The 14,246-nt window shown below is 33.6% G+C and overlaps 1 protein-coding gene across 1 annotated transcript in view; it reads right to left on the bottom strand.

Annotated features, from left to right (window-relative positions):
- TAF2 (TAF2 RNA polymerase II, TATA box binding protein (TBP)-associated factor, 150kDa) overlaps positions 1 to 14,246 on the bottom strand; it is a 54,747-nt gene that overhangs the window by 22,207 nt on the left and 18,294 nt on the right. Inside the window, exons 10-19 of the mRNA XM_004679996.2 lie at positions 12,118 to 12,253; positions 10,469 to 10,623; positions 9,689 to 9,803; positions 9,241 to 9,350; positions 8,384 to 8,449; positions 6,919 to 7,171; positions 5,457 to 5,597; positions 3,156 to 3,266; positions 1,329 to 1,522; positions 469 to 608 (exon numbers count right to left, since the gene is read on the bottom strand). Of these exons, the coding sequence (XP_004680053.1) occupies positions 469 to 608; positions 1,329 to 1,522; positions 3,156 to 3,266; positions 5,457 to 5,597; positions 6,919 to 7,171; positions 8,384 to 8,449; positions 9,241 to 9,350; positions 9,689 to 9,803; positions 10,469 to 10,623; positions 12,118 to 12,253 (1,421 nt within the window). The remainder of the gene's footprint in view (positions 1 to 468; positions 609 to 1,328; positions 1,523 to 3,155; positions 3,267 to 5,456; positions 5,598 to 6,918; positions 7,172 to 8,383; positions 8,450 to 9,240; positions 9,351 to 9,688; positions 9,804 to 10,468; positions 10,624 to 12,117; positions 12,254 to 14,246) is intronic.

Below are 14,246 nucleotides of genomic sequence, written 5' to 3'. Positions count from 1 at the left end.
TGAAAAGTGCTAGTCTCAGAATTTTATTTCTAAGATTCCCATTTTCCAATGGTCTCACCTCTAATCACAGTTAAACCCTATCAATTAAATCATATTTTTTATAGTTTACAATTCTTTTGCAAAACACATTAGCAGCATATTTTATTTCAGATAAATTAATGCACAGAATTTTCATTTTTCATAGACTTTGGGAAAGAAGGTGAGGAATATTGGTATAATTGATCAATCTCAAGATTTCTAGAATTAAGAATGACAGTCAAAGCAAAAGTAGAACACTTTTTTCTTGTTAGGACACTTATTTACTTACCTAAAATTCATGATTTCTACCATTAGACTGTTTCTGTGGTAGGCCCTCACAGTGATGGCACTACCACTTAACACCAGGCTAGCAGGGAGGCTCTACCACTGATTTTAAATAGTAAACATTGCTTTCTAAAATGACAATGAATATCTATTTCAAAGCATTACCTTTAGTATAATCGACAACAGCTTCCAAAGCTGCTATCCTAATATCCACGAAGTGGCCATATTCAGCATAAGATTTAAAAAGAGCTGGATCACTTGGCACATGTCCATTCTTCTGAAGTACTCGGATAGCTCTCAAACAACTAGGAAAAAGTATTTAAATACTTTTAAAAATATTTCAAATCAAGCTTATTTCCCAGGCATTCGAAATAGAATTGAGAAACTGATGTGGTTTGAATCTACCTTTTAATTTTAAAATAGTAAATGTTTGCAATGACCTTAATAATTAAAGGCATCTAAAATCTATTTTAATAACTGAATTTTAAAATATGTTTGGAAATTTATTGTTAGGTACCCTAATATGAACAAACTGTATGTAAATATATTTAACATAATATCTAAAAGTTTTAGTAATAGTCAATAACATTTTAGTAATATTTAATAACTAATGTATATAAAAGGTTAACTGTTTAATGTAAAGAACCAATGAATCAACTTTTTACAGCAAATTCCTAAAACAGGTAGTAATTCCTAAAGATAGAACTTTGTAGAAATCATATACAAAGAAGCTGATAGAAGCCAAAGCCAAAATCTTAAAAGAGGCTTGCCAATAGAAGAATGTTTACATTAAATTCAATTGGATATAAGATTATGCAGTTATAAAAAATGTTTATGAAGAATTTCTGATAACATGAAGTATTTATGACTTAACCAAGACAAAAAGATATATACATGCCAACTAATTAAAATGTATATAGTTACAAGGGGAAAAAAATATAGTTCATTCTCTAGGATTTTAATTGTTTCTCTTCTTCTGATTTTCTACTTTTTTATAATTAGAGAAACAAGTAACAAAATCACACCTGACAGTGATGGTGTGTCTATAACTTGGAAGAAGTTTTTCCATATTCAAAAACCTGGTGATTTCTTCAAGAATGAGCCGCACATCTGGATTTAAGTTATCCAAAGTTCGAACTTCATTATTCACACTGACTGCAGGCGTAACAGAGTTGGCAAGGGCATCAATCATTTCTGCACGATAATAGTTATCTGAAAACTAAGCCAAAAAATAATCATAAGACCATAAAATAAAAGTTTTATTCAAAAATTAATATGTGTAACTTAAAAACGTAAGTTATCTGAAAATACAGCAACATTTCTGGTAAATATTCAACTACAGCCCTTGTGTAGAGGCACACACTGGCAAACAGAGTGGAAGAGACCCACTAACTAGTGATACATTAGTTTAATAAATATTTCATATGTGAAAGGCACTCTTCATAATCTAGCCAGATGGCTCGATAAGGAACACCAATGGTCATGAATTCTGCTGGTAATACAGTTTCAGATCAACAATCTAAATAGCTCTTCTATCCCTTATCAATACAGAAGCAAGGATCACCAGATTATTTGAGGAAAATAGCAACATAAATAAGAGAACAGAAAAAGGAAGAAAAAGCAACTTGGAGGAATAGAATATGCAAGAAAAGAAATTCACCCAGGGTGGGAAGGGCGGGGGGAGGGAAATCCAAAACCACTGATATTACTGGAAGAATAACCAGTATGCTTTCAATATCACAACATACTTTTATTGAATTATGACTTGTCTAAAACTCAGCTGTCCTATAAAACTTATAGCTAAAATAGCATAATTTTTCAACTTCAATATCTCTAAATAGCATGCTTAGATTGTATTTTTTAAATTTTATTAATGCTTGGTTTAGTTAGAGAATTTGTCCTGTGCTCACCTTCATCATACACAGGCACAAAAACAATAAAAGAAAATACATGGCCGAAAGCAGGTCCGTCTAGATAACCCTGCTCCGCATTAAAAAAGGTTGAACACATGACAAGGCAACCAAGAGTTACCATGGAATCCTGTGTCCCTCATATGCCTTATCTGAGACAGAGCAATGATTAAAAGGTTTTACTGGAAATTAGGTAAACAATATTCAAAATGGAAAGGAAAAGTATGTCTATATATAATGTATTCTTTTAAAGCACTTTTAAGGATTCTTTCCAGTTTAAATCACTTAAATAGGAAAACTGGTCTTCCTGAATTTATTATAAATCATTTTTAAAATAAATATTTTTGGGGGACTCCCTGGTGGCACAAGGGGTTAAGTCTCAGCTCTATGATGATATGTGCGGCCACTGCAGTAGGAGTTTGATTCCCAGTCAGGGAGGTGACCCACAGCAGATCTCTCCTGTTGTGCCCCCTGATACCTCAGCAGTTTGTCTTTCAGTAGATCCACCTGTTCTGTTCCCTAATCTGTCTCTGGTGAATCCTCTCACCCCTGCACCTCTGGCCCATACCTCAGTTCTATAAGCATGCATGCATATAGAAATAAACAAATAAATAACAAACACAAGTATCTTTGGTCAGTTTTATAATATTAAGAAAGGTGTCTGGGGCTCTCCCTGGTGGCACAGTGAGTTAAAACATAGCACTATGAAGCTATCTGCAGCCACTGCAGCACAAGTTTGAGTCCCTGCCAGGGAGCTGACACATATGATTTGGCAGACCTATTCTGACTCGTCTGCTGCTCCCCACAGCAGTGTATTTCAGTTGATCTGCCTGGTCTGCTCCCCACTCTATCTCTGGTGAATCTTCTCACCCCTGTGCCTCTGGGCTGTACCCTAGTATGCATAAATAAATAAATCTTAAAAAAAAAAGAAAGGTGTCTTACCTTATTTTTTCTGTTGTCATTATACTTGATTAAGTCTAAGATAAAAGTTAAAACTTCTTTGGGACAAAGGTTGTGAACATCTCTCAATAAAGCCATTGCAACTGGCATTGTCTAAAAAAAAATTTTTTTGTAAGCACATAATCAACTCAGTAACTACTAAAATACACAGGTGAATAGAGACAAGGGTTACAGTGAGTAACTAACTGGAGTCTAACTCCCTAATTCCTACCCCCACATACCCAAAGGTTCTAAGGTAATGTTGGGGAGGAAGCCATGAAGAAAGCTGTGTAAGTGGATGCACACAGGGGCCTGTCTCTGGGCCTCTGTATTCATGTGTTAGAAGAAAGTATGTGTAATGTGAAAGTAACTTTGAAAGCTCATAAGTTACTTTGAAAGCTCATAAAGTTGTTTTTTTTTTTCACAACATTGGACAAGTTTTACAACAAAAATTCTAGTGAAGAGTGACTTTGTGGCTATACAGTGGTGAAGGGGCAAGTTGTACTATCAATTAGCAGACCTATACTCAAGTCCTCCGCCACCATCTCCTGAGTTGGATGACTTTAGCTGCTTGCTAATTAGGAGCTTAACTTCTTCACAGTCAGTTTTAGGATTAAATGACAGAGTGGCCTGAGGCATGTAGCAGACAGCAGTCAGCCATCAGTCTGAAAAGATAGATTCTCCAGTACCATTCCTTAGTCTCATGACAAACAGTAAATTCTCTGAATTTTCAGCCTACCTTTCCTTTTCTAAAGCTTCATACCCAACTTTCCTAAGGAGAGAGAAGCCTGAGTCTTTGAGTTTCTCAATGGTGCTTGGTAATCCTCTTATTTACCCCTCTACCATAAATAAATCTAAACATGCCTAACATCCCCACAAAGCTATCACTCTACTTCTTTCAATTTGCTCTCACCTGTCTCAGAAAAAAGAAATGTTCTTATATATTTTAAAATTAACCTTCCCAATTATACCCTTCCTATCACTACTGTCTTTAGAATTTGCTACATCTTTCTTTTTCTACATTTACTTTTCCTCAGTTGAGTATTTTATATCTCCCCTCCAATTCCTTTCTTTGTGCCAAACATGTGTTTTCTCCCTCTATACAAAACAAAACAAACATGTCCTTTCCTGAACCCTGTTTAGTGTCTTCTTTCCCATGTTTCATATGAAAATCATGAAATAATAAACCTCATCAGTTTTCTTTACTTCAACTTCACTCCTCCTCCTCATTCTTGAGTTAATCTAATCTGTTTTCATTATTATTAAATTACTCAACAAATTTATAAACGATTTCAAAATTGCCCACATGCTAACTGCCCTGCCACATTCTCTCCTTAAACAACATCACACCACCCTCTAAATTACCATTTACAAAATACTTATTATGTGATAAACATCGTATAAAAGGCCTCACAAATGTGATCTTAATTTTAAAGATAAATTTTATAAATGAGTAAACTGAGGCTTAGAGGGTGAAGAAACCTGTCCTGTTGTGCAAGCTGCTAGCGAACAGCAGAGCTGAAATTGAAGCAAGAGCTGTAAGCTGTACTGTCTCTGACTCAGATGTGCTGTCCACACTCCAGAAGGACTGCCACCAAAAGGACTCAGACAGACCTCTATTTTGGTAACAAAGTGAAAATTAAATTATCCATTTCTTGCACTGCACTATGGTGATGGCACACGGGTGATCTAGTGATGGGAAGCCCACGGGGATGACAACTGAGATGAAAAAATGCACAAAATGATGTAAAAATAAACTATTATATTATTTAAAAAAATATCCATTTCTATTTACTTTAGTATTAATGGGGATAGTGAGTTATTTCCATAAGCTCATAAAATTAATGAAGAATCACTAAAGTTTTGGGAAGTTTAGAAGCAAAAAGAATAAAGGCGAAACTTGTATAAGAAAGTAAACATACCTAGACCACCCTGGTGGCACAGGAGTTAAAGACAGCTATCAAGCTATGACCAGCCACTGCAAGCATGAGTTCCATCCCCTCACTGGCCAGGGAGCTGAACCACATGGCACAGCAGACCTCTCTGCTTTGCCTGATACTCCCCAGCAGTGTTTTTGGGCAGATCTGCCTTTTCTGTTCCCTGTTCTCTCTGATGGATCATTTCACCCCCACCCCCACCTCTAACCTCTGGCTTACACCCCAGTTCTTGGATGCACAAATAAATAAATCTTTAAAAAAATAAAAGAAAGTAAACATACTTATTATCTGACTAATCCCCAAATTAAACTGAGCAATACAGATTGTGGGATAAAACAATCATAAGAAATTTGAAAGTAAACTGTACCTTCTGTAGAAAATAACTTTGAAAGCTCATAAAGTTGTTTGTTTTTACAATGTTTGGACAAGTTTTACAACAAAACATTCTAGTAAAGAGTGACTTCATAGCTGGTGGTCCTGTCCATGTGCTCACCATTGAATTTGCAATCTGAAAATAATTAGAAAAATGAAGTACTCTGTACCACCACTGCAAACGTATTTTTAATTACATAAAACAGCTTGTAAAAGTCATCAATATAATTGGATTAGTCTCCAACAATTTCACTTCTCAGAAAGTTAATATATTTTATAGCCTTTCATTATCATTTCCAAGAAAATACGCAAATTCACCCTCCCCAAATTCTTGCATGCATTTATAATTATTTTCTACAAGTTAATTTTTGAATTTGAGTATCCTTTTTATGTTCTACGGACATGTGTGCAAACAGCTTCTATTCTAAGTTTGTATTTGACCATTTAAGTAGATAAAATATTAACATTTTAAATTTATCCCATAGAAATAGTGTCACGTTTTCTAAGCTTTTCAATCTATGCTAATTGAAATACAAGTCAAGTATAGTACCATCACTTACCAAAAAACCCTATCTAGCTATTGATACTTTTAATGCAAATAAAAAAAATTATCTAAAAGGAATAAAATTAACTTCAAGTAATATTTTATAGGGATTATAATTTTACGGATCTGCTAAGAATTTAGCATGCAAGAATCAAAGAATTCTATAGAAGAAAGAAAATTTCTTTGTGAGGGAATTTCTACTCACAATCTGAGTAGAATGTACAAATTCAACTAGCATTAAGATAAAACAAATCTAAAGCATTATAAGCTGGTGATATTCAAGTTGGGCAAATGGGTTCAGCAGTGAAGGAGGCAACAGTCACTAAATGGGAATGAACCTATTACCAAGATGCTTTTTAAATACCTGGAAACCAGTATTTCTGGCAAATTTTTGTCTGCGTTTTTCCGGTTTTCATTTGTTATACCTTCAGTTTTTTTGCATCTAAACAAAAATATTTAGTTTTCATAATAAAATAACTTTTTCAGCATGTTAAGATATAGAACCAATCATTTTATTTACATATCACTAGTACTGATTACTAAGCAACAGGCCAATCACCACAGTGGGATAAGATGAATAGATTTCATGTACTATAATGTGAAACATGACTCATACCACAGGATTTCTTACCAAAACATTCTTAGTTTTAAAAACATGTTTAGCAATTCAATAAAATGGTGAAAAAAATCTCCCTGGTTTTAAAATCTCTCAGTTTGACAATTATAAAATTGTAGTGCCTATCTATTTTAAGGCTGATACATGTTTCTTTCAAATCAACTTTGTTAAAAGCACTTGCAAAAGGTTCAGGGGAGTGACTACTAAATAGGATAGATACTATGATGAATTTCAATTCAGTTTTTCTTCTTAGTACACAGTAATCATCTCGATTTCTTGTGCAGCATATAATCTCACCTTTGCAAGGCAGAAGCAAGCTGACATTCTTACTCGGTAGAAACACTGCTCTTGTTCTAATATGTCAGTGAGTGCCAGCCGAGATGCCGGTGTAGGGAACTTTTCCAGGGCCAAAATGGATTCCTGCTGTGCAACAACATCCCTCTCATAGCGGAGCTGGTACTGCCACATAAAATCAGCTTGCTCAAATTCCACCTTCCTCAGTACTGCCATATCTGGGTCTATCCTTATCCACAGCAAAGGGGAATCAGCACTGAAAGGAACCACAATTTTCATTTTTATTTATTTATTTTTGACATATTTGCAAAATAAAAACAAAGCACTTTTTAACCAGAATCTCTTCTTTCTGTGGTGCTCAAGACTACCTGGAATACTACTGTCATCATTTTTTAAATCACACTGACAGTCAACCTGTCTGTTGTGTTCAGTATATTTTAAGGTTCTTACAACTTTTCATCTGTATCAATTCTGCTGAAAAGATCCCCAAGGGCAAGAAGGTAATTGCCACATATTCAGACTCAAAAATATTAATTTGAAGATTTCAGATTTGTGATTATGGGGTTATGCGGTAGGAAAAAAAAAAGGACTAAATTTCTTCATTTCATTTCCTTTAGGTTAATTTACTGACTATGGTTATAAATGCCACCTTTCCTGGAAATCAACCTGTTGACTATAAGATGAATTTAATAATTTTACTAAATTAATTTTCTTAAATGGCTTATTTTTAAAACTTTTTTTAAGTGCTAGACTCATGACCAACTTTTTTAAATAGCAAGTTCTGAAATCACAGTTCATAAACATATCACCAATCCATCTTCACATATTTCTCAAAGAGCACAATTTAAATTTACATAAATTGTATGTAAACAGTTGTGATGATTTGGTAGTCAAGTAGTAATAATCACTGGACAGCTATTTTATAAAGAATACACAGGCACAAGATGGATGGGAGATGGCTGAGGGGGTGTTTGAGCTGTTATTTTATATAATAATGACTAGTAAAAATTACCACAGAAAATTTAGAATAAGGTATTTAAATTATGCTTTCTTTGCAAATGCAAAATACCCTAGAGTCTTGATTCAAAGATAAAGAAAATAACACCTGGGGACCATTAAAGCTACAAAGTATAAGGACACACTAGGGAAGTGCTTGATCAGAGCCAGGTGAACCCTGGAGAGGGGGAAGCTGCTCCAGCCAAGGCTGCGCCCTCTAACACCATTCTGTGGCTCCTCTTCATTCTTCGAGGTCAGGTTAAATTTCCTTTCCTTTTAGAGATATTATTATTTATGTAAGATTTGTTTGTAACTTAAGGTTTCTGCCTCTCAAATGTTTTATAAGCACTATGTCCCGATGAGTACATACTTTCAAATTTGTCTAACAAGATAATCAGTAACATTCTGATACTGTCTATGATATCAGATGTCACTGTATAATTAGATCTTTAAATTTCAGTAACTAACTTACTCCATGGCAGAAAGATCCATGTCAACTTCTTCTCCATTCATCAGTGGAATTTTCTTCTTCTTATTCCTGCATTTAAGGAAAATTGTGTTTAAAATTGTGACATTTCAGGCCTCCCAGCTTGCACAAAGGTTATTAAGTTTCAGCACTATCAAACTATCACCCGCCACTGCAATATGAGTTCTATTCCTGATCAGGGAGGTGACCCACATGACGCAGCAGACCTCTCCTGTCTTGTCCGCTGCCCCCCTCAGCAATGTATTTCAGTCAGTTGTCCTGCTCTCTGCTCTGTCTCTAGTGAATCCTCTCATACCTCCTACCTTTGCCCTAAACCCCAGTTCTTATACATATAAAGAAATAAGAAATAAATCTAAAAAAAAATTGTGACATTCCCAATTCTCAAAGAAAATAAGGAACATGCTGATATAGAGAAAAGATGCAGTAAAAAGATGCAGTGATAAATATATTTAGCTCATCCTTGTATTTAATGCTCATTTCCCAGATTTCCTATAGTTATTAATCCAACAGTATCAGTAAGAATGAATCTAAACAATTTGCCTTGAATTTTTCCTGGCTCCACAAATTTAACTTCCATTCCACCTCCCCCTGCCCCTAGAAATAAGGATTCTTATATATAAATTTTACATTTAATTATTTAATGTTAAGGATAAAAATGTCATTAAGAACAGAAAGCAAATAAAGAAAATGTTTGATAACATTAACCTTAAGTAAAATGGGGAAGATTATGTTCTCTGCCTAAGAAATTAAGCATACAATAAGATTTTTATTTTGTCATTTTTATCTATAAGATTTACAGTTTAAACCATAAACGTAAGTTTATAGTCATGAGTCATGCCTACCTTCTGCTTTTGGAATGGCAGGGTATATCATGTTTAAGGCTGTTTTCTTCAATTTGCAAGGTATGATTGAAGGATCCATCTAACTCCTGCACTGTCACTTTAAGTGGTCCCTTTAAAAAAAAATTATACTGTTCAAAGACAGCACTATAAAAATACCATAATGTAGTCTCATGTGTACAGGTAAAACTATCAAGATATAAAATATACTGTACAAAATGTGTTTCTGGAGTCACGGTAGGGCAATTAGTGCCAAGGGAAGAACTTGGGGGGCTGTGTACTCTGAAATCCTCATCCCTGACTCCTCTCCCCTCCATTAACTTGGTATTTTCTCAAATTTCATTCTTTGCAAACAAACCTCACTACAAAATGTCCACTACCTCCTCTTAATCCTTCTGTATTGAAATTGGGGAGAAAGCAGTACAACAGGCCATTTTAGAAAATAACTTACCACGTATTTCTGAGTTCCAGGAGATGTATAATCTTGTTTTATTTCCAATTCCAAAACATTTCGTTTTCTATTAAATGCAAAACTTCCATAAAATTTTACTACTCCGCTCTGGTCTCTAAAGAATTGTAAAGGAACTTTTGCACACTGAGATGAAAATGAACTAAACAAAATAATTCATTATGGTAGTAATGATTTTAAAATGCAACCCCATCAGTTCAAGCTTGAGCTCACTTTATTGTAAACCAGGTGGCAAAGTATTCAAAATTCTCATAAAAAATTTTTCCATACATTCAAACAAAATCTTAATCTGAAGCATTAACAATCTGTTTTTAAAGAGGCAAAACCACTTCACTAAGGTTATTAGTATACTAGCATTTTTGAAAGAAAAAATGCAGAGGTGGACAATCTTCAAATTATCACTGAAGATATACCAACCTCTAGCCATATCTACAAGTCACCAGACTACTGCATTTTCACAAGAAACCCTACAGGTCTACCTGGTAGATTATTTACTTTGTTCACCATCAAGTCTATTACTTTACTTAAATAATAAAAAGCGCTTCAGAATATACCCAGTTTTACAAATGTGTATGTGGATACCTCAGTGATCAGTAGTCATCTTACAGGAAATGATTTACAGCTTCTGGTTATTCCACTATTATTTAGAAATTTATATATAGCCCTTACCTCCTTTCATTCCCAAATCTCTTCTTCCTTATCCTTACACATATAACCTTATTTCCTTCCCCTGCCTTGTTGAAATGCTATTGAAAAGGATACACCCACTGCTTTATTAAAGGCTGGATATCTTTGCCAGAAACATTAGAAATGGATTTCAAAAACCCAGATGTGGAAACTAACATCTGACTCCACATATGTGACTGGAACTTCTGAGATGAAGCAGTACTGGCCAAACTTAGCAGTTTATTGAAAACCTGTAATGATAAAATTGATATTTAGCTTGTACAACAATACATACTGCATTCAGTTCTGCACAATAAAGTTTTCATTAAAGCTGTATTACAGTCAATTATAGAAAACAATGATTTCATATTTTACCGCACAGATTGTACTGGTTATAAAAATTAGGAACATGCCAATACAAGACTTGCACAGTCAGAATCTAAACCATTCTTTCTACAAACATAATTGAATTTTACCGATAAGCTAGCTAAACATAATTACTGTATTTACCAAGAATTATATACAATAACTACAATTTATTGTGCTAAGAGCTCTACAATAGACACTAAACTTTACGATTTGAGAATATTTATCAGGATTTACATTACCCTAAAAAGTTCACTGTTATGGGCCCTCCCCGGTGGCGCAGCGGGTTAAAGAACAGCGTTAAGAAGCTAAAGCCACTTCCACATGAGTTCGATCCGCGCCTGCCCCGGAGGTGACCACATGGCGCGGCAGACCTCTCCTGACCCGCCCTCTGCTCCCCTCAGCAGTGCACTTCGTGGATCTGCCTGTTTTGCTCCCCACTCTATCCCTGGTGAATCCTCTCACCCTCCGCATTTCTGGCCTGTACCCCAGTTCTGTATGAATAAATGAATAAATCTTTAAAAAAAAAAGTTCACTGTTATGAACCCTCCCAGATTTAAAATTAATGCTCTTTACTAAAGGATAGTTGAAGGATAGGAGGATTAAAGAAAACTTTAGTGCACATTTGCAATGCTTTAAATAATTTCATTTTTTCACTGATCTTTAAAATGTTATGAGAAAATATAACATTTATAATACATGTGTAAAATTACACATTAATATTACATCTGGTTTCTATGATCTCTACTATATCTCAACTATATATACAAGCACTTGCTCTTAAAATAATGGTATGATTTAGTGATAGCAAACACAAACATCATATTTCATTCTTAGTATTCTAAATAATGAGAAATACAAAATCATATATAAAACTGGTTTTGTATTTATCCACACATTCTAATTTATTTTATAATATTGCACTAAGTGGATAAAGCATTGCTATCCATTCTACATCTGAGCATATACAAACAAAAAACACATATTAAGGTTTCCCTGGTGGTGCAGAGATTAAAGTCTCAGTGCTATCAAGCTATCACCAACCACTGTGGCAAGAGTTTGATCCATGGTCAGGGAGGTGACCCACATGGTGCATCAGACCTCTCCTGTCTCACCTGTTGCTCGCCTCAGCAGTGTACTCAGTGAATTTGCCTATCCTGCTCCCCACTCTGTCTCAGGTGAATTCCCTCATTCCCTGTACCTCTCCCTATACTCCAGCTCTTGTATGCATAAATAAATAAATCTTCTAAAAAATGCACATGTTAAATTCTAGATCTAAACTCAAATTCCCTGACTCCTTTTATATAGACTAGTATACAGATTATAAACATACAGAATAGATCTTTTCAATTACTAAGTTCTTAACTTTTAATACTTACCTGTAGCATAAATTCCATACTGATCCTATTTTCAATCAACCTCATGACAAGGTGAGCTTTACACTGAAACATAGTATAGTATTCCCAGGAAAGCGTATGTGGATGCTTTATTGAAAAATGTAGATGGGATGCCGGACTAAAAAATAATTAATAAATTTTGGTATTAAGTAGGCAATAAATTTCACAGCCAACTGCAAATAATAGATCAAAAATCTCATGGGGATATCATAGCAATTGTGTTAAATGAGACCAACAAAAATGAGGAGACATCTAAAAACAAACAATTAAAAGAAATTATGACATTTTATGAAAGAACATAAAGAAAAAACTTGAATGGAAACACATGCTAAATTCCTAGATAGGAATACACAATTCTGTAAATATTGTTTGTTTCCAAATTTGTCAATATAAACAAAGCAATTCTGATCAATATCATATGGCTAAAGCTTGCCCACACACATACACAAACACACAAAAAGTTCAAGATGGTGATACATCTAAAACAAATAAAACCAATTTTGTAATTTTAAAAGTACTAGAAGGAAATAAAGGACAAAATTTATTTTCATAATTTTAGGTTGGGAAAAATATGCCTAAAAAACTATAAAAACTATAAAGTATGGAAGACAAAGAATATATAAAAGTTAAAAATGTCAACATACTGGAAGAGATCGTCGCCATAATGTAGCAGAAAATAGTTAAAATATCTATGAACATATTTATAATTTTTCACTATTTCAAATAATTCTGTAGTGAGTATTATTTTAACACATATGCAAGATAATTTTTTATAATTTTTTATAGTCTAGAACGGTTGAATCTAAAAATTACAGGCTTTAAAATTATGATCAGTACCAAAAAGTACTATACTAAATTATACTCACAAAATCAATGTATCATAGCAGCCATTAGACCTCCTTAAAAATTATCGAATATTGATATGTGGAAACATTTTCAATGATGCCTATTTTTATCTTTTAAGAACCAGACAAGATTGTGGCGTATGAACTATATTATTTAGAAATTCTACTCCTAGACTTTCACTATAAAACATAATCTCTAATAGACCTCCTTAAAAAATATTTAATATGGAATATTGAAATTAAATATTATTTGTAAACTCAATATTTGAAAAATTACTTTTATATTTCACTTATTACTTCCAAGTTTATTAATATGGAAAAAAAATTCCAAGATAAAAAGAAATATTACTAGAAAGTTCTTAAGTGGAATTAAGTAAGTTATGTATAGCATTGGAATGCCTACTACACTAAACAAATGTGATAATTATTTTAAAAAAAAAACACTAATGTGCATATAATTGCATTACATTTTGTAACTGCCAGGTACATGTAAATAAAAATAAACAGAATATCTAGAGCACAATATACCAAATTAATAATCCTGGTTAACTCTAAGTAGCAACAGAAGGTAAAGAGGAAAGAGGTGGCAAATGAGTGATAAAATGAATCTTATTTTTTCTCCATATACTTCTAAAAAGTCTTCTGAATTTCTTCAAAGCATTTGCTGCTTTTATACATAAACTTAAAAAATTAAACATACATAAAGAAGTAAAAAAACAGGCAGAAGCAAGGTAAAAATAGCTTGTGTGCATAAAATTTATACTTAATGAGAATGGTTTAATTATTTGTTGAGAAATTAGTATACAGAGGGCAGTCAGGAGGAGACTGTAAAAGGAACTAATTTAGTGTATGTGGACAATGATCCATTTTAATCCATTGGTTATGAGGGGATTATGGAAAAAAGTTTGTCTCCATAATCCCCTCATAACCAATGGATTAAAATGGATCATTGTCATTTAACACATTTAAATACACACACATGAGTTATGCCATTTTCTTAAATCACAAAAACCAGTAATGATAAAAAACCAATTGTGCTTAATTCCAAAGTCCTATGCTTTTCCAGGGAATTAACTTTTTCTCATTAACCATATTACAACAAAAAAAGGTTATTACAGGTTATACAACTTCAAGTCTCTTAATCTTTACTGTCATTTTAGATAATGGCAATCAATGGTCCCATCTGAGAAACTACTTTAAATGCATACAATATACAAGATCACAAAGAAAACCAACTGCAGTAATTTGCTATATATATATATATAT

The sequence above is a fragment of the Condylura cristata genome, unplaced genomic scaffold (genome assembly GCF_000260355.1).
Source record: "Condylura cristata isolate star-nosed mole 26May11 unplaced genomic scaffold, ConCri1.0 scaffold00009, whole genome shotgun sequence".
Taxonomy (NCBI): domain Eukaryota; kingdom Metazoa; phylum Chordata; class Mammalia; order Eulipotyphla; family Talpidae; genus Condylura; species Condylura cristata.
The sequence above is the reverse complement of the archived record's forward strand: the minus strand, read 5'-3'. Positions and strand labels throughout refer to the sequence as shown.